Genomic DNA, 18,819 nt, shown 5'->3' with positions numbered 1-18,819 from the left:
ACTAAAAAACAAATGAGAAGATGAGAATCACTTTGGCATAACCAATTTTTGACTTCCTGTTAACAGCGCAATTAGAAGCTCTGGTAATCACTTCTATTTTCACGCTGGATTACAGAATGGATGCTGTTCAAGTTGAAGCAGTAGTTAGTATATACAGCTACACAACACAAGCTATGATTATAACTGAAGACAGTGTTTGAACTCTGGCAACACACACACAAAAACAAAGCTTTACAAACAATACAACTGAAACAGTCTTCAGTTGTCTTAGAAGTCTCATGAATCAGTATCAGATTAGTAATAACAGTTAAATGAATTCACTGCTAGTATTAAGATTAATCACATTAAAATAGTCTCACCTCTTCTTCAACCAGTGCTCTCTTCTGTGCAGACCAGTTGTAGTCAGGATAGTAAGCTATAGTTGTAGCACTACCAAAGTCACAAAGTTTAATTGTCCCTTGGTTGCTAATAAGCAAGTTTTCCACCTTCAAAAAGAGGTAGAATAATAAATTAAAGTCTCTTTTTCTGTACACTAACACATATGCTTTTAAACATCAGCTCACTTGTGCGTATATATAAACAATACTTGCTTTAGCCCAGAACATTTACAGGAACAAAGATTTCAGACAGTACTGTAAATGTATATGGTAGCAATACAGCCAATTCTTAAAAAGCACCACCAAAACCACTATGAGCGGGAAACATTCAAGACAGCAGGAAATAAACCCCAGGAAAAAAAAATTCCATTCATTAGTGCCTAAGAGGCCAGTTTTTCAGAGGACCACTTGCAGAAGCAGTATCTTAGAATCCAGATGTTTTCAGGCATAAAACCGAAAACTCTTATTAGCTTAATTGCAATGGAGGTTAGGACTGCTGTAGACACAAAAAGGAAGGTACTAATAGAGAAGCAGGCTGCCTGGGGACACGCAGAAAGAAGCCCCTGTGCAGAGACAGAAACCACATATTTGAAGACCCCGTGCTGCCTGAATAGTTCATTGTCATCCCTCCCTTTTCCTACTTCATAAAATCCAACCTTCCTGGATTGCCAAGTGCAACAGGGAAGAAACTTAAGGGGAGGGGAAACATGAGTACTGGGCAGAAGTATTGTGGCATCATAACCACAAAAGGGCTGAGAAAGAAAACTATCTCTGTGTAAAGTAAGGAAAAGGTGTAAAAGTTAAGAGGCATATTAGTAACATCACAACACCATACTTCAGGTAACTAGGTTTGTCTTCCCTTTCCCTTTGAAACCACCTCATCTCTGGACTTCCTTTTGTAAAACCTCTGTTTTCAGAACATCCTACCAGCCTTCCTTACACATGCCCCTTCCAACTTCTTCCATCATAAAATTAATTTCAACTACCCTGCAGGAAGACATAAGCTCTGTTAATGATGTGGTTAGAGTATCAATCTCAATAAGCAATCTGAATTCCCTTCTTTCTTGGATAATCTTTGCTTATCTACTTGCACAGTAAGAAGGGTGGGCATTCAGCATAAAATTAAATTTATACACTAAAAATGATGACAGTGACCAGAGATCAAGCTCCTGTGCACGTATGTTCTGGTTTTGTGCTTTGGTAAAGGTTGCTAATAATGTAAAACATTCCAGCTAATTATTCAGATTTTAAACAGGATCTATGATCTGTGTTACGCAGACTAGCAGTGTGCTGCACAGCAAATCCTGAAAAAAATCAAATTCAAACAATTAAAAATATCAGAGAAGCACTGATATTTTACAAGTTGTCCTTTAACTACCTTATAATTTTTACAACTCAGCAACTAGCTGTGCTGTACACACACATCTTAAGTGTGAACTTTGTCCAAAGGTGTTCAAGAACAAAGAATGCACCACACTGACAAGCAAGAGAAGGAAACCACAGGACAGAAACAGCCACCACTACAAAGGTGAACTTGTTTTTATGCTGCACTGTAGAAGTCCACATATCCTTACACTTTTAGTCAAAATAATGGAGAAAAACCTGTCAGGACTCCATCCTACTACATCCCTCCCCCAAAGCTACACTAGCATCACAAGTCTCATTTCAGTTTGGCTCAAAATTTTGACCTACAGTTTTTTATGCTGCTGACCTAAGTTCAGCCTTCTGGAAAGGGTATCGCAGTTAAGTGATCCCTATTTGCATGCACCTTTTCTACAAGCTTTTCTAGGGGGTGGCATAGAGAATTTTCAGTGAAAAATAAAAGATTTTATTCCAGAAAGTAACACCAAGAAAGTTCTATCCCAGCTTGATTAAAATTTCTTTGACATAACCTAAAGCTTGCTCAATGGTACTGAGAAAAAAAAATGAATGCTCCAACATCGCAACTATTTTTATATTAAGGGGCTATACTAGTGCCTAACATCAAAGCTTTCAACAACAGTGATGAAAACACTTAGCATGCATTTACTTTTAAGAAGTGGTTTCATTTTCATTTTACCAAAGTAATCAAGTACATCCTTACTTAAGGAGGAATAAATTTTCCTTTTTTATATTCAGCTTATACCACATCAAGTACGAAACAACATGTGTTAAATTCAGACATTGTTTCAGGAATAAGAAACTTCTCTCTCCTATTTTATGTTTACAAAGACCATCTGCCTCCACTAGGTTCAAATATATTTGCAATACAGCAGAATCTCACTTATGATCAGGGCTCCTTCATTTAATATATAGCACAGTAAAGGTGAACTCCTGCCTTCAAAATATAAACATTGTAACACACCTTTAAATCTCTATGGATAATAGGAGGCTTCTGTTTGTGCATATGCTGCACTGCTCTACAAGTCTGATAAAAGATCTTCAAAACTGTGTCACAGGAGATAGGTCCTTTGGATTCTACTTTCTTTAAGAATTCCACCAGTTGTCCTGCAGGAAATTGGAAAAATTCACATAAGCACACGTGCAACAACACAAATTCTGATAGCTTGGCATGAATAGACAAATGCTCTTCTCATCAAGAAAGATTTACAGTCTTGAGTTGTACTATTAGATGGATATTCTGAAAATGGCAAATCCACACTGACGGCAGTGCCAAAGGAAATGGTGCTCTAAGGAACTAGTCTTCCCGTTCCTTCCTCTGACTAGTCTCAAACACAAAAAACTTAATGATTATCCTATATTTAAGATGAGGTTGAACTGTAGTCTCGAAGAACATGATCCTTATCCTATAAAAGATGAGGTCAAACTCTAGCTCCACTGAACTATGCTATCTTTCAGAGGCTTTCAAAGCTTCTAAGCTGTGAAGTAACCTGTGCAAAACAGCTGTAAGCAGCAATGTGCACTGCTGGGAAAAGAAATAAAGTTTACCTTTACACAGCTCCGTAAGCAGAAGAAACTCTCCCTGTCCCGTATCTGATTCTTCTTTTCCTATAGATGCAGCAGAGCAGAACTGGACAATGTTGGGATGACCTGAAAGTTTTTTCTGGAGATAACATGTTCAAGGAAGACAACTGCCAACTTTATTGATAGGATTGTATACAGCAGCTCATAGACACTTAATCTGGAACATTAGCTTAAAACCACAAAAAGCATTACAGCTGCAATTAAAATACAAATCAGATCAAGGAAATCCATACCTCAGCGGAAAAAAAACCCAAACAGATCTCAAAGGAAGCCACTGAAGGTAATGTAATAAAAAGTCAAAACATTAAAAAAATCCCTGTGATTAAGACTCTGAGGAAACTGGATTTCCTAACCTAGGCCCAGGTACTACTTCTTGTCTTTTAACAATGACTTCAAGGCATTAACACAAGTACCAGAGACACCTTTTAATTATCAGCTGCTTCTCTAGCTGGTTGATCAAGAAAGGGCTATTGTATCAACACCAGTCTTTCCAAAGCAAGTATTAATTATGTTATGTTTTAATCTTAAGTAATTAAAATCAAATTCAAAACAAAAGCTCTAAAAGACCAAGGAACTCCCACCATTAGTAATAATTCTTCACACTAAAACCTTTGTCATGTTTTGCTTCCAGTTCAAAAATTCAAGGTACCTTTTTTTGCACTATGTAAAGGGGAGTAAAATGTAAGTGATCTTAATTCCTGCCAGTGGAAGTCACATTGCATTATGCCTGTTTGTTGTCCCTGATGTGCATCATCTTGGTCATACATGAGACTCATGTCTACAAGGCAAACAGACACTATTTACAAGATATATTCACTAAGTCTGAAAAGAAGAAAGCAAAAACATTGCAAGTACAACAAAGCTATTAAAAAGAGGGCAAGTTGACTCCACCAAGTTAGCATTAATCCAAAGCACTATTTTATGTCTTAGGCATGCCTTCACAACCTTTTACTCAGACCTGCAGGAGTTACTTTAGTTTCACAGTTATATCCTGGAAAGTTAGCAACAGTTAACCCTCATTCATGTTGTGTGTATGCTTTAATGAGCCTCTACCGTGAAAAAACATCCAAAGAACATTCAGCTCTTTACTCCTGGCAAGATGTAGTCAGAGGAGCTACAAAATGCATAGTGCTATGGTAGTCTGTTCTTTGCAAGTGTACTTCTAGTGAACTGTGTTTAGCGTAAGATTTTGCCAAACATTTCAGTAATCATAGAAAGAAATATTTGAGTAGCTTAAGGTTTTGCCTGGTAGCTCAAAATGAAGCTGAACACTCAAGAGTGGTAAACAAAACAGCACACCACAGCTACTCACTGACTCTTGAAAGAAACTGAGGGTCTTAGAGCAGATGCTGGCAAGCAAATGCTGAGTTTACTAAAGCCAAACACTCTGAGATCACATTATACCCTACCACCCAACACCATGAAGACTAAAAAGACAGCAATGACATTGAGAAGCATCTGCTTCATGCTTCTGATGCATGTATTCTACTGAAATTCCTTCCTTAATATTCAGTATTACTTTTTAAAAAAGAGACATCTGAGGCAGAAATGAAGAACCATTGAGAGTAAAAACGAAGTTTTAGTAGTCAAAAAGGCAATAAATCCAGAACATGTGATTTCTACTTGAGATCTAAGTATCATCTGAATAGCCGAAAGGTCTCTTGACCATAGTCACAGGACTGCAAGAAAGACCAAATAAGAATTTCACTTCTTGCTAGACGAAGTACATGACAAAGTCTACAGTAGCTACAAAAGCCACCTGTACACATCAGGCTCCTGCAATTTTTGAAGAACTGTACTTGCTGGATGTCGGTGTCAGATTCATGATAAACCAGGAACCCAGACCTTCCTCAGAATGCCAGTCCTCTTAAGCAGTGAATGGCATGGAAAGAACTGAGCCTGTAAAGCAGTCCTGTGTTTCTTAGGAATGTTTAATATCAGGCAATTAAATCAAAACATCAAAATACGTTCCAGAAAAGGATACCATAAAACAAACTTCCTGAATGATGGCTTTGTTCTTTTCTTCTTCATTAGACAACAATCGCTGTCAGAAAACAGAACAATTGAGAAGATATAGTTATTAAAACTTACAGGAAAACAGTACACAGATATTTTTTTTTCCGAGAACACAAAGGATAAGCTGGATTCAAAAAACCTAAGGAACTCTGATGGGACAGTAAACAAAGCAGGTTTATTGTACATTTGGACATACTGCCATAAATATCGCACCTGGTTTTCCAACTACCTGTACTGTTCAGGTTCAGTGATAACTGAGCACTTGCAACCTTTGACACTCTTAAAATAACTGCTCTGAGAGTTTTCTGTTGTACAAAACACTAAATTCTCTTGGCTACAGCACTGTGCACTGACAAAGAAAGATTCATTTTCACCTCAAATCTTTAGGAACAACCTTCAACCCATTCCAACCAAAACTTCTCCAAATTATGTAGCCCAACTTTTTCAATAGTACCCAAGTAATCAACAGCAAAATCAAGCATTACTATTTCCAGTATCACTTGGATTTGGAGTCAACATTTGTCTATAAGCAACATGAGCATTTGCTACAAAAGTACTAGTTTCACAAAATAGAGGAAGAACAGTAATGGTTCACCTTTTAGCTTATTTTTAAACAGGGCTACTTCTACATGATATTTTGAACACACATACTACATGGGTTTGGTCACATGTTTTGTTATTGTAGGATGTGGTATGAAAAGGAAAAGACAGACCAAGTAATTACTGGTGGTGTAATGCCACCTTACCTTTCCCACCTCTCATACTACTACCCTTTTCACTTTCTCTCCATGATAGATGTCTTTGTACTGACACAGCCACAGAACATCCCTACTCCAAAAATGAAGCCATTTTGTGGTGAATGCAAGTGACATGATTTGGTTTTTTGCAGAAAATACCTCAAAGTCAGTCACTTCGCTTTATTACCCTTTCCACATTACTTCAGTTTTTCAGCTATTACATGATTATTATAAGCCTTCAGAAAACACAAATCCAGAGAAGCGTCTCTGAAAAGTGCCAGGCTGAACGTCTGATCATGACTCAGTGTGGAGCATTATTTTTAATACTGATGAAATTTACCCCAGAAGTACAAAGGCAGGCTAACCAGTAAGCTAAATCTGCTTCTGAGGAGAGAAAATATTCCTGCACCCCGCTTCAGGTAACTACGATAGGTTCTTTTTACCCATGCAACAAAATGCTAGACCAAATGAAGACAAACAGCAGTAGTACCTGACAGAACAACTCCTATTTTTGACGTCTAAATACAAAGTACAGGGTCCTGAGAGGAGTGACTGTTCTAAATACAGGTACACTGTGCTACAAACATGACTTGATTATTCTGGATTTTTCCACATGACTTGTTCAGTGACATACATCAAGAATTTATGGTCATGCTAAAGCATCAAGCAAAAAGACAGACCCTGTAGACCTGTAGTGAAGTAAATTCATTTTACCTTTAAAGCATAATCTTTGCCACTTCCAAGATCTTGAGCTTCGTAGACAAAAGCAAAACCACCTACAAGAAGAAGGCATATTAAGTCAGTTTCAATTTCAAAAATCCAGGAAAATCATTTTTTAATCTAACAGAGCCAATACATTAATTTAGATGTTTTTCCTAAATGTATACACATTTTTCAGTGGCTTGCCAAAATTATGGATAACCTACATGCAAGAGCTAAAATATTCTCTTCCTTTCTTTTACACATGCCAGAACCTCACTGAATTTGTTGCTTTCCTGCATTTTATTCGTCTGCATATGCTAATTTCCAATGAAGTTTTTTTTAATGCAGGTCCTTCTAATACCAAGATTCAGTACAGCCAATATGACCAAATCATTTTAATTAAATACCTCTTCGTTTTACACTGTTAGGCTTCCTATAAAAATAGCAATAACCAAGGGAGATAAAATATTAAATATGCACCTCTTCGTACTTTTAAGATAATTGCCATGCTTCAGGCTTCATATTAAAAGAAGAAAGCATTTTCAAGCACTGAAGCATGCACTTCTAATAAGGGTGATACTGTTACAAAATTGCAATTTGTAATTCCATACAACATTATTTTCCTTCCAACTCCTTTGTCAGAGTAATCTATTTCATCAAACACTACCAATTTGCTTAAGAACACTGCAAATTTCTACAAAGTAAAAAAACCCTGAGAAAAAGCTACGGGTCTGCTAAGTTTCCTCAATTGCTAATTATGTTAATCTAATTGTATCAGAACAACTTATTTGTATAGTCCTACTCCATTTTAAAGATACCAGTATCACTTCCATTTCTTCTGGGAATGCTGTCCTCGTGGTTATACCAATGCTGTGGTTGCATATATGCTCTCCATCTACTGCACAGTATCTCTAGTAGAGTAACAGCCAAAATGACAAACCTCAATGATTTGCCTTTCTACTGTTTTAATATAAATTCTATTTTCATTGAACTACACAGAAGCGTTCTGTCCAGCAATAATTTGGAGAATAAGCACAGAAGATGTCAGTGAACTAAAAAATGTTACTGGTCAAAAAGGTTAAGAGAATAGGATAACTGAAGAACGAACCACCACAGACAAGAAACAAGTTGACAAGGCACCTTTTTGAAAGGTGCAGGATCCAAATCAGTACAGTCACATTAGTACCCAACCCCTTCCCTGTGGATCAGCAATATTAACATGAGGCTGAAGTGAACACAGTATTTGCTTTCTGCAACACAATCAAATACAAGGCTTTTCAAGAAGTGCTCTCAAAAGTTTTACATGGCAATTGACCATCACAACATTCTCCAAGACTCCTGAATGGCACTGCCCACACACCTTGTTACTCTGCCAGTAGCCTCCACAACATGAAACAAATAAAAGATGGGCTCCTGGATACTGCCTTTGGTTTTGGCATTTGAAGGGGAATTATACACAAAATCAGCAAAACCAAGATCCCAGTTGCAGGGGAACAAGCAAAAGAGAGTAACTAGTGCACCACAGAAGAGTTAAAGTACCCATGAGAACACCATAGACTACACACAGCAATGGTTGCAGTTCAGTCCCACCATACATTACTCATGCATGCACTGTGCTTATCCATTTACTTTGATTCATTCTGTAAAATCAGGTTCGGGCACCTCCCACAACAGGAAGTCCCCTTAGCTTTTCTAAAACCCCCAGTGCAAGTGTTCTGACCAGCCATCAGCATCTTGTGCATGGATGGGAAAGGGGCTGGAGATGCTTAACCACCATCTTTGAGTATTATCTGAAGACACTTTGCTCCTTTCTGAATGAGAGTAGATGCACTAAAAACATGGTTCTGGACAATGCTGATCAGTAGGACTGCTGTTTGTGGATTTCATAGAGCTGGTGAAAGAAGCAAGACAATCTGAGTCATCCTTCCACAGAAGCTGGGAAACCACAGTTTTTGACTGCTCTTCCCAGCCAGTTCCCTATTCACATCCAGAGGCACATCCCAGGTTTCAGAGCCCTCTGAACAGTGAGTTGCAAGCCCCTACACATCAGTATATACCAGTCACTGTACCACAGAACTACTGCCTCTATGTCTTTGTCCTCCACAGATCCCACAGACCTTCTACACAGTGAAAGTACTGCTGACCCTGCAGAATAAAGTCTTTACGTTCATCTTGATAATATTGCCTTGATTTTATTCTAATAACCCTGCAACTGCATTTTGAAATTATATGCTTTCATTTGCAAAATTAGGGGCTTCAGGTCAGCACAAATTCTAGAACACAAAATCACTGCACTTCCAGTTTTCTGGAAGACACTCAAGAGCAAGATGGTGACAGAGGCACCCCAGATTACAGAGCAGTTATTCTGCATTGTCAGGTCAGCTGTGTACACTGCTAAGGGTTCCACCAGGGCTGGAATGCAGCAAGTGTACCCCACATTTCATTTTCATGTACCCCACCCCTCTACAAATACAAACACCCACAGACCTACATATATGCACTCCAAAATACAACTATGCTTCATTCAAATGCATCAAATGCCCTCCTGGAAATTATACAGGTGAAAGCACCTATGCACCAGAATTAACACATCAAATCAATTCAAATCCATCATTTTCAAGCATGTATCTGGATTAACAACCAAGCTGATCCAAACCCTGAAGAAGGCCCCTAGAAGTATTACTACCTTTCCACATATTTCAACTGGTCTGATGAGCTTTCCTACAAGCTCTTCCTCCAATGTAAGAAATGCTTACAGCCTAGACCACGTTGCACATTATCTCTAAGCTTAATCCTATTGACAGAGTACACAGTAAAAGAAGGAATTAGTTTACCTGACTGAAAAAAGATTACTGTAAAGTCTTCAAAAAAAGATATATTCCAAATTTTCACAAAGTGCTGATCATCATACAGCCCTCCTAAAACTCTAGACACATTCACGGTTGCCCTGAAATTCTCAGTTCACAAATAATCTTGAAATTCATGCCTAAAACTCAACCACATTTATGAGAACTACACAAGTTCATTTCTTGATGAAAAAGCCTTGTTTTTTAACACTCAGAATCAAAGTTACAACCACCTAAGAAAGACTTCTGAAGTTTAAATAATTTTTGTTGCATTTAAATGAATCTCAATTCCAACAAAAAAAAATAATCTCAGTCCTCTTAATCACTAGCTAGGAACCTAAAGAAATTTTATATTCATTTTCATAACTACTTCAAAACACATAGTGGTTGTAAGTTTCAATACTCATTGAAAATCATAAATGTTCATTTTGGACTAGCAATGCAAGTGAAGCAAGGCAATTTTGAGCAAGGCAAGCCATTTGAAAATGATAAATTCTTGTTATTAACAGAAGTTAATACAAGCTCTGCTTAGTTTAAAGCACAGCTATTTAAGTGAAGCATAATTGACCTTACCTGGTAATCCAGTGAAATCTGCATACAAAGTATCCAAACTAAGATTTTGCTGAGGTCAAATTCAAAGCTGGCCAGGCTCAACTTGTGTGTTAGCAAAATACTTGGTTTAATTACTACATTTTCATAGCATGGATTAACAAAAGGAAAAGTAATTAAGAGACCCTTCTTTAAGGCATTTTCAATAGTGACACAGCTTAGCAGAGCTCCTAGCAACAGTTATGCAGTAGGATCTCAATTTATACAGAGGTATTAGAATAGTAAGCTGCAGGGAAGAACTTCATTAAAATAGTGATAGCTTGAGAGCACACAAGTACCTTAAAAGATGCACTTTTACTTCAGCAATTGTACCTTAAAATCAAGTACTGAAATGCTCAACACTGAGTTAAGTTCATTAAACTTTTTGGAAAAACAAACAAAAAACCCAAAAGCCAATGGTATCATGCCTGGTAAATTCCTACTTCAATTGCACCTGTTTTACAGAGAATTTCACTGCTATGTCCTCTAACCTCACCCTCTACAGCTATGCCTCTGTGAAAATATAGTTTTAAGTAAGTTTCTCATTCCATCATTTCATTGTTTCACCTGAACGCAATTTAGTTCCACACCACATTGTTCATTCCAGCTGGTGATTAGTTCACTACTACTACTACTGTAGCACTACAGCTGATACCAATTTTAAATCTGTGGATTTACAGTAAGTTGTGAAGGTACTTTCAATTTACCTTTTTTAAAAACATCCTGTAATTGGTGAAAACAATTCTTTCACAAATGACAAAATTAGTCCTACTGCTTCATTATTAGAAGCAGTTTCTTTTAGGGTTTGATGCTGGCTTCCTTGTAGAGGCCATCTGTTAAAAGACTTTTAATATACTCTGAATAGGGACAACTTTACTGGCAAAACTTCTTTACTCCAGGCCCTCTGACCAATGTAGCTTGCAATATAATTTGCAAAAATGGAAAAAAAAAAGAAACCAGTTTCACCTGTTTATGTATAACCACGCCAAGGATTTCACAGTCAACACAGCCATGTCAAGTCAAGGATCACACCCCTACATCAACATACCTGTATGAACAAACACCTGTGTAGTAGACCCAACTGAGGCACATGAGGAAATGAAAGTTACAAGTAGAAAGACTGCTTTGGTTTCTTTCCTAGGGGTGTAGAAAGAATGTAGTTATATTTGGGGTGTTTTCACTTGTTATTTCCACTCACATAAATACCTGTAGGTGCTTTTAAATCAGTTTTCTAAAGCTTTTTATACCAACAGAATCATTTTAGCATTCACCAGTGTGTATACATATACACACCCATCCAAGCTCTTACCCTGAGAGACAAGTTTTTCACTGCTGAAGCATTCGAGAGTCTCATTTTCAGAACAGAGCCCAAGCTCTCAAAAATGGTCTCATTTTCTGCCACAGGAACTGTGGCAAAAGAAAATGGGTTTTCTTTCTTCTCTGTAGACACAAACTTGCACATAGGAGGTTCATCACAAAGCACCACACCAACTCATGAAAACAGAGTAGCTGAAGTCAGCTACTGGAATCAGTCAGTCCTGGAATCAGTCTTGCCCCATAGCTGACCCACAAAAACACGCTAGAGCACAAAGCTTACCAGTCTCACCTTCCTGGCCCAGACTGGGACCATCTGATTACTTCCTTCACATTAGCACCTACTCCCACCTCATTTTCTTTAGTAGTGAGCACTCTACACTCATCCTTACACCACCACAGCCCATGGGCATTGCTCCTGTCAGTACTTCATCACCCTCTTATAAAGATTAGAAGACCCTTTCTTTTCCAACCAAGAGATTTGCCTTCTCCTTCAAGTTAAACCTAGGCACCACATAATACCAAATAAATCCACTGCACTGTAAGTCAAATGGGATTTAAAACTGTTCATTATTTTATCTTGTCCCTGTTTTTCCCATCTTCACCGATTTTTTCAGACAAACTATTTCAGTGAAATGACCGTTTTCCTACTTGTCAACTACTGAAGCATCAAAACAGAGACATCAACCACAACACAAAACTGCTTGCTACTGTAATACATTCTTTCATTACACACTTAGCTAGTCATGAGAAAGGGATGGTGTGAATAACTTCCTGTTTATAACTACTTGATATGACTAGTCCACTCCCCTCCCAAATACTGACCAATTTTTTTTCCATATCAACTTTGAGTTGCTCATGTTTCAATTATAACTTGAGTGGAACACCACAATTCTAGCCTGGACTACAAGTTACAGCACATCTTACCTAAGCATGCAGATGCTTTTCCACCAGCGTACAAGTAACATCCTTACTCAAAACAGAAAGGATGCTCTGTCATTGTTGCCAAGCATTGATAAGCATATTTTTTGAAGTCCAATCATGCATTTGTGTCAATTGCAAAGTCCTAATAACAAGATGAAACTGTCTCAAAAATTAAGCATGGCTCAAAGATCTGGACTTTTTCCCATAACCTTGAGAAGTGGAGAGGTAGAACACCTTGAAACTTTCAGAGCATCCCTGCCAGCAGAACTGCTATACCCAAGAAACACCAGCTTTAAAAAAACCAGCACTGTTCTGCTTCACACTGAAAAACTTCTCTACACCTACAGTAAAGGGAATGCGAACTGGAAAGCTGCTAGGTCAGGGTGCTTCAGTTCTCCTTTAGAGATTGTCATCTTTTCTTTTCCTCACTTCCGAGAAGCCTGCCTCACACACAGTTTGCAGGGTAACCTGTCAGTTCACCCTTCACATCGCAGGCTGTTGCAACTTTTCTTTGACTTGACATGAGCTCCCTTCACTAACTGCAAACATCCATCAGCAAATCAAACAACGTTCACAGAAACTTGACCATTAAGTGTTCATTGGGCCTCTGCTGCCCAGGATTTTATGAAATTGTACCCACCCAAAAAATCAGCATTTAATTACATTACTCCTGTGAATCCAGGAGTTGCAGAGACTATAAAATTTTACCTATAAGCTTGGTAAACTGTAATACTGACTGTTCACATTCAAAATATTGAAGGAGCCCTTAAGTCTAAAGCAGACTTTTTGATACTTCGATGACAGACAAATTCCACTTTGTCAGAATGCAGCTTATAACACATCACCTACATGGCTTCAATTCATGACAGCTTTTTTTGAACTCTGAAAAAATTAAGGTCTGTAGCCTATTGCTACCTTTCTGACTAAGGAATGATTCTTTCTTCATGGTGAAAAGTTTCAAGACCCAAACAGCTTGAATAACACATTTTTTTGTCATCATGTTTCTCTTCTATTGCCCATGCTTGTTGGTCAAAGGAAGCAAAATACACATGAAGAATGGTTGTCAAATGTGTGCTACAGAACTTGCCTGTTCTATGTTTTTTACACAACCATACGCCTGGTTTATTCTCAATTGTTCAGCCTCATAGGCAGAACAAGCAACAAAAGCATTGGAAAGTTGTGAAGTGTACATGGATAGTTATGCCAAGAGGAATGGAATTAATATTTCTTCTTTTAACCCAGAAGCATTTTTTAAAAAGTGAGATTTCAGGGAACTTCCTTTCACATATCTCAATCCTGATTTCCACTGGCTTTTTTCAGCATACAGAAAATCTGCCCTAATCATTGGAACTCCATTCCAGTGGAAGCACAGTTGGACAAATTGGCACATCACAAGGAAGACTCATTTTGTCTTGTTGGCAAAATGCTGTTGTATTGGGAGGAAAATTCTCTATTAAAAAGAATAAAGGTTTAATGTTAATATTAACCCATACCAAAAAGCCTTAAAGACTTGATGGTGCAGGAACTGAAAGTCACAGTCCTAACCTCCACAGGAGGAAGAAAAATCCATGTCTATTCTCAGAGTGGTTCTTTCTAAACAGAGGGGCCAGGACAAGTAAAACAATGTAGTGAGGAGGAAAACCCATTGTCTGGAAGAAAAACAAGGCTAAATGGACTCTGAGTGTACTATATACCTGTAATTTATTCAAAGACTCAAGGGAAGTGGTGCCAAAATGGCACAGACGTTCCACTGCTTTGTCTATACCTCTGCACTGTATGAAAAGCAATTTGCTGGAACTTCTCTCAGCTATCCCATACCCAAATCAGCACTAAGAAGTCAATGTTTTTCATGAGATACAGCTGGTATTTGAGGAGCCAGCAAGCACCCCACAATCATCTGCTCATTAGGGTATTAACATGAATAGTGAAATCTCCAATCTTTCTCTGACTTGAGGACATCAACACCCTGATTCTTCTGCAGGAGAACCTCACACACACCGAAACATTCATTTCATCACTTATTCTTAGCTTTTGCTGCATATTTGTCAGGCCAAAGAGCACCTGGCTAAAGCAGCAACACAAACAAGTTTCAAACACATTACAATTAGCATACATGAGCAGGCAGCACATTTCTCAATATGCTCTGAAGGACATGTGTTCCCCACTCCATGCCATCACTGCCTTCCACTAACAAGATTCTGATATGTCTCAAGTTCTTGAAGTTGTACCAAGATACCACTGCCTCATTTCACATAAAATCAAAGACTTAGCCTATACTATATAGAACAGGAATTACATACTCAAGAATTAAAGAGAAAACCATAGCATATTCAAAAGTTAATCAGTCTGCAGTTGAATCAGTTGAGAAGGATGAAAACTGTAATTTTAAACAGTAATTATGGCATGAAGTAATCTTCCTGACATTTAGCACAGATATCAAGAAACGGTATAACTCAAATACAAAGTGTTTCACAGTAAGTCATTGAAAGGTCTAATAGAGGAATACTTCTATCTGGTTTATCTCACGTAGCAGCTTACATTGAGAGAAATATTCAAAACTTTAAAAATTGTTTTTCCGTTAGTATGATCTGTTCTAGAAAATTTAATAAAGCTAAAATAGGTCACTTGTTGATAATTTCCTATTTACTACTTAACCTACAAACCTCAACAGCAGCATTCAAGAAGCAAATTAAAGCTTTACTTACTGACAGTGGAGTATTTGTAGGGATACTGCACTATGCATTGAGTGGCAGTAGGAACTACTAGTGAAGTTATCGACTGATTTTTAGCACACTAAAAACCCATTACCTAATCCAACCAAACAGGTAACATAAAACTCGCAGAAGATCCGTTTATCCTTTCAACCTTACAAGAGATTGAAAAGTGTCAGGTTTTGTTTCACAGATCACCGTAAAGATGAAGTAGCTCTCTATTTTCATAGAAGGATCTCTAAATAGAGGTTCTCTGGTTTTATATATTCTATTTTTACCTTGTCAAGAAGAGATATGAAATAATTTATGAACTGTTGTAACTGTTTTGCTACCCCATCAATGCAACATCTAACTGCTTTTACAAAAAAGGCTCAGTGGAAACATTCAAGGAAGAATATGATTGATTGAACAATTTTTAAGCACACTTCAAATCATCATCCTGCCTTTCATTTGTGCTCTAAAAGGTAGCAATACTTTATTGCATGTTCATTCAGCACACAGCAAACAGGCCTCTCTTCAAGTAGCTAGCTACCAAAGCTATTACAACTGTACAATTTACGATTCTCAAAAAATTCAACTTGGTCATCTTGGAACTTGACAGCACATGTCACAGGACATACTGTTCTCATATCAGTTTACCCTCTCATTGGAGTAGCATTACTAGACAGAACTGAGGAATGAGTTTCCGTAATTCATTGACCATCTTTGGCATCGTCAGCCTCTCTCAATGAATCCTCTGACATCCCAGTTACCAGGTCCTATTGATTCTACAGTATAGGGTGGAGATCAAGATATTTCCCATATTTGCTTCTCCATCACCTTTAAGTGTCACCATTAGCAGGTAAACAAACCTAAGGTCTATCAGAAGAGACACTTTGTCCAACACAGGCAAAATTGAATGCCAGCAGCATCTTAGCATTTGAGAAACAAATACGCAAGGTTGTCTGTCTGTGCAAATATGGCAATCTTCCGGAGCACAAAACAAGAAATTTCTGAAAACTACTGTTCAGCCTACTGTGGTCACCTGCTCTCCCCCACTCTCCTCCAAGGTCAAATGTGCAGGCTACATCGATCACTGAATCCATAAGGACTATCTCAGTCCTTCAACTACCTGGTACAGATTGCTACAGGAATCCTCATGACATTCCTGAGCAAAGGGGAAGGGCACTCCAGGATGTCAACCGAAGAGGCAAAAGTCAGCATAAAAATGCACATACTATCCACAGGCACAGCAAGGGATCTGACAGAGACGACAATTCAAGCCACCCTCACCTAACCCTAAAAAACCCAAACATGTTTAGTAAGCATTTGGAAAACTCTTATCACATGTAGCTGGACTGCGGGTACGCAGACGCCCTGCTTCATGCATGTGAAGGTAGTATCAATGCTAGAGATCATCACCACCCGTCTGTCCCCTCCCTGGGCTGCTCTCAGCTTCCTGCAGCAGCACACCACATTTTCAGTTAGCCTGGTCCTACTCCCAGCGTGGCACCTCTGCAAAATGAACAAGGAAACGCATCCAAACGAACTGTGCAGCTCACGTCTCAGCTTGTAGTACAGCCAAGCGCGTATTTGCACCAACACAGATGGGCAGCACACTACAGAGCTGGAAAGTTGCAGGGTATGAGAACAATTGAACTTACACTGCCATATGATACTGTGTAAAGCTAATCCAGAGACTCCCTTCACACTGACTAAAAACAAAGCAGGCCATATGATCTTACAGAAAAGGCTATCTCTTCGCAGATCACACGGAGTTCACCACAGATTATGAGATCTACATTCAGAAAGCAGCCCTTGACTTTCTAGCAGGGAGCGTGGCATGAAAGGCCTCATTTAGAAGAACAGATTCTGTACTTGTAAGCACGGAAGGTAATGCCCACAATTACACAGGAACAGATGAAACACAGTTTCAGCGCTCAACCATAAATTCAATTTCAGCAACAAAGTAAGTGATACACTAGACAGAAACATTCCAAATTAGAGTCTGAATACTGAGTATACCCTAAGGGCTGTTTTAGCCCAGCTACATTGGCTAGAAAGTCTTACCTTCCAGCAAAAGCAAGCAGTTAGGCCCAATTTCCACTAGTGAAATATAGAGAAAACAATATGAAATAAAACCATAATACTGAGACAAACATGGGAGACAAAGCGGTGCTTACAGATAAATTCTCAAGAATACTAGACTTAACACATGTTCCCTTTTGCTTTAAATCACCTAACCTGGCATCTTTCCCCCGACATCTTAGAAAGCCTGTGGCAGATCCTGGGAAACAGCTGGCTGCTGCCAAAGTAAAGTATGAAACGCGTGTTTCAGAACCAAGAACTAAACAGCAGATACATCTCATACGTAGCTTCCAGCCCTTCCTCTCCTTTGTTGTTCTCTAGAAAATGCTGTGGTTCCTCCTGGCAGGAATATCACAGCACCAGCAGCACCAGCCAGTTGGTTTAGCATTCACCTTCCAAGTCACATCACACTGAGTGCTTACAGTTTACTCACAGCTCTAACAACCTTTCTTAAAGAATCTTGTAAGCAAGGGCTGAAGGCAGAATAGGACTTGACATTTAGTACTGTTTTAAATGCAACTTACTCCCCAAAAAACTTCCAGATTTTGCCCGAGGCCATACGTCAAAAGCGCTTAAGCATTAAAGTTACAACTTACTTGCCCTTAAGAAAATAAAACAGCGGTGAAGACCAATGTCCTGTTGTTTTACACAAGCAAATTTTCCTACGTTTAACTAAAGTAGCTAACTGTGAAGAATCAGATTTTTCTTCCATGCTGGTCACTAAGATTTCAACAAAAAAACTACTCAGGAAAAAAGTCAATAAATCTATTTATAAAACTACTTAAATACAAGACAATTACAAGAAGCAATTACAGAAAACAACTTCAATAATGAAAAGGAGCTCTGAATAGAGCTTTGGGGTATTTAACCTAAATAACGTCAACTACTTGTACAAAGTTAATGAACTATGTAACTGCATTAATATGGACAAATTCACATTTTTGTCTTTTGAGAGAAGCTTTCAATATTTCTTCTGCTTAAGGAAACAAAGTAATTCCTCTGACCACAAGCACAGTAGGATCCAAATTTCTGCTGATTTCTAAGTGATTTGCACACACAAAACACAGCACCGATTTTAAAACAGACTAGCAAGCGGAGCGCAAGACGCCTACCCAAAAAACTCACCGAAACTGAAAACCACCCGGACATACCCCTCGCATACATTTAACTCCTGTACTCCAGCAAAGCCTATGCGCAGCATGAGACCAGGACGCCGATGTTTGTGTTTAAAGTTAACATGTTTTCCCACATTTCACAGTCCTTCCAACAGCCCAAAAAGGCCACAGGTGAACCTGCACCTTTGGCATAATATTATACATTGTCACCTTTAAAAAAAAAAAAAATATATGGGCAATCCAGCATTTCCACGACGTCCTAGGTAGATTATCAGTTCCGCTGCGAGCCGTGTTGCGCGGTGGAAGCATGCTAAAGCGCAGGGCAAGGGAAGAAGCCTGGCGCCGCACGGCGCCCTGGCTCTCCGCGGGTGCTCCCACAGCGGGCTGACAGCAACAAGCGGGCACGGCTCCCGCGCCCCGCCCTCCCCGAACGCCCTCCGCGGCGCCTGGGTGAACTC

The 18,819-nt window shown here is 38.7% G+C and overlaps 1 protein-coding gene across 1 annotated transcript in view; it reads right to left on the bottom strand.

Annotated features, from left to right (window-relative positions):
* Positions 1-18,819, bottom strand: part of GAK (cyclin G associated kinase) — a 79,755-nt gene that overhangs the window by 59,670 nt on the left and 1,266 nt on the right. Inside the window, exons 2-7 of the mRNA XM_035892386.1 lie at positions 11,279-11,367; positions 6,809-6,870; positions 5,326-5,385; positions 3,306-3,420; positions 2,722-2,864; positions 360-485 (exon numbers count right to left, since the gene is read on the bottom strand). Coding sequence (XP_035748279.1) covers positions 360-485; positions 2,722-2,864; positions 3,306-3,420; positions 5,326-5,385; positions 6,809-6,870; positions 11,279-11,367 — 595 coding nt within the window. The remainder of the gene's footprint in view (positions 1-359; positions 486-2,721; positions 2,865-3,305; positions 3,421-5,325; positions 5,386-6,808; positions 6,871-11,278; positions 11,368-18,819) is intronic.

Source organism: Egretta garzetta, unplaced genomic scaffold, assembly GCF_000687185.1.
Source record: "Egretta garzetta isolate BGI_Z169 unplaced genomic scaffold, ASM68718v1 scaffold604, whole genome shotgun sequence".
Classification (NCBI taxonomy): Eukaryota; Metazoa; Chordata; class Aves; order Pelecaniformes; family Ardeidae; genus Egretta; species Egretta garzetta.
Note: the sequence above shows the minus strand (reverse complement) of the source record. Positions and strands in the feature narration are given on the sequence as shown.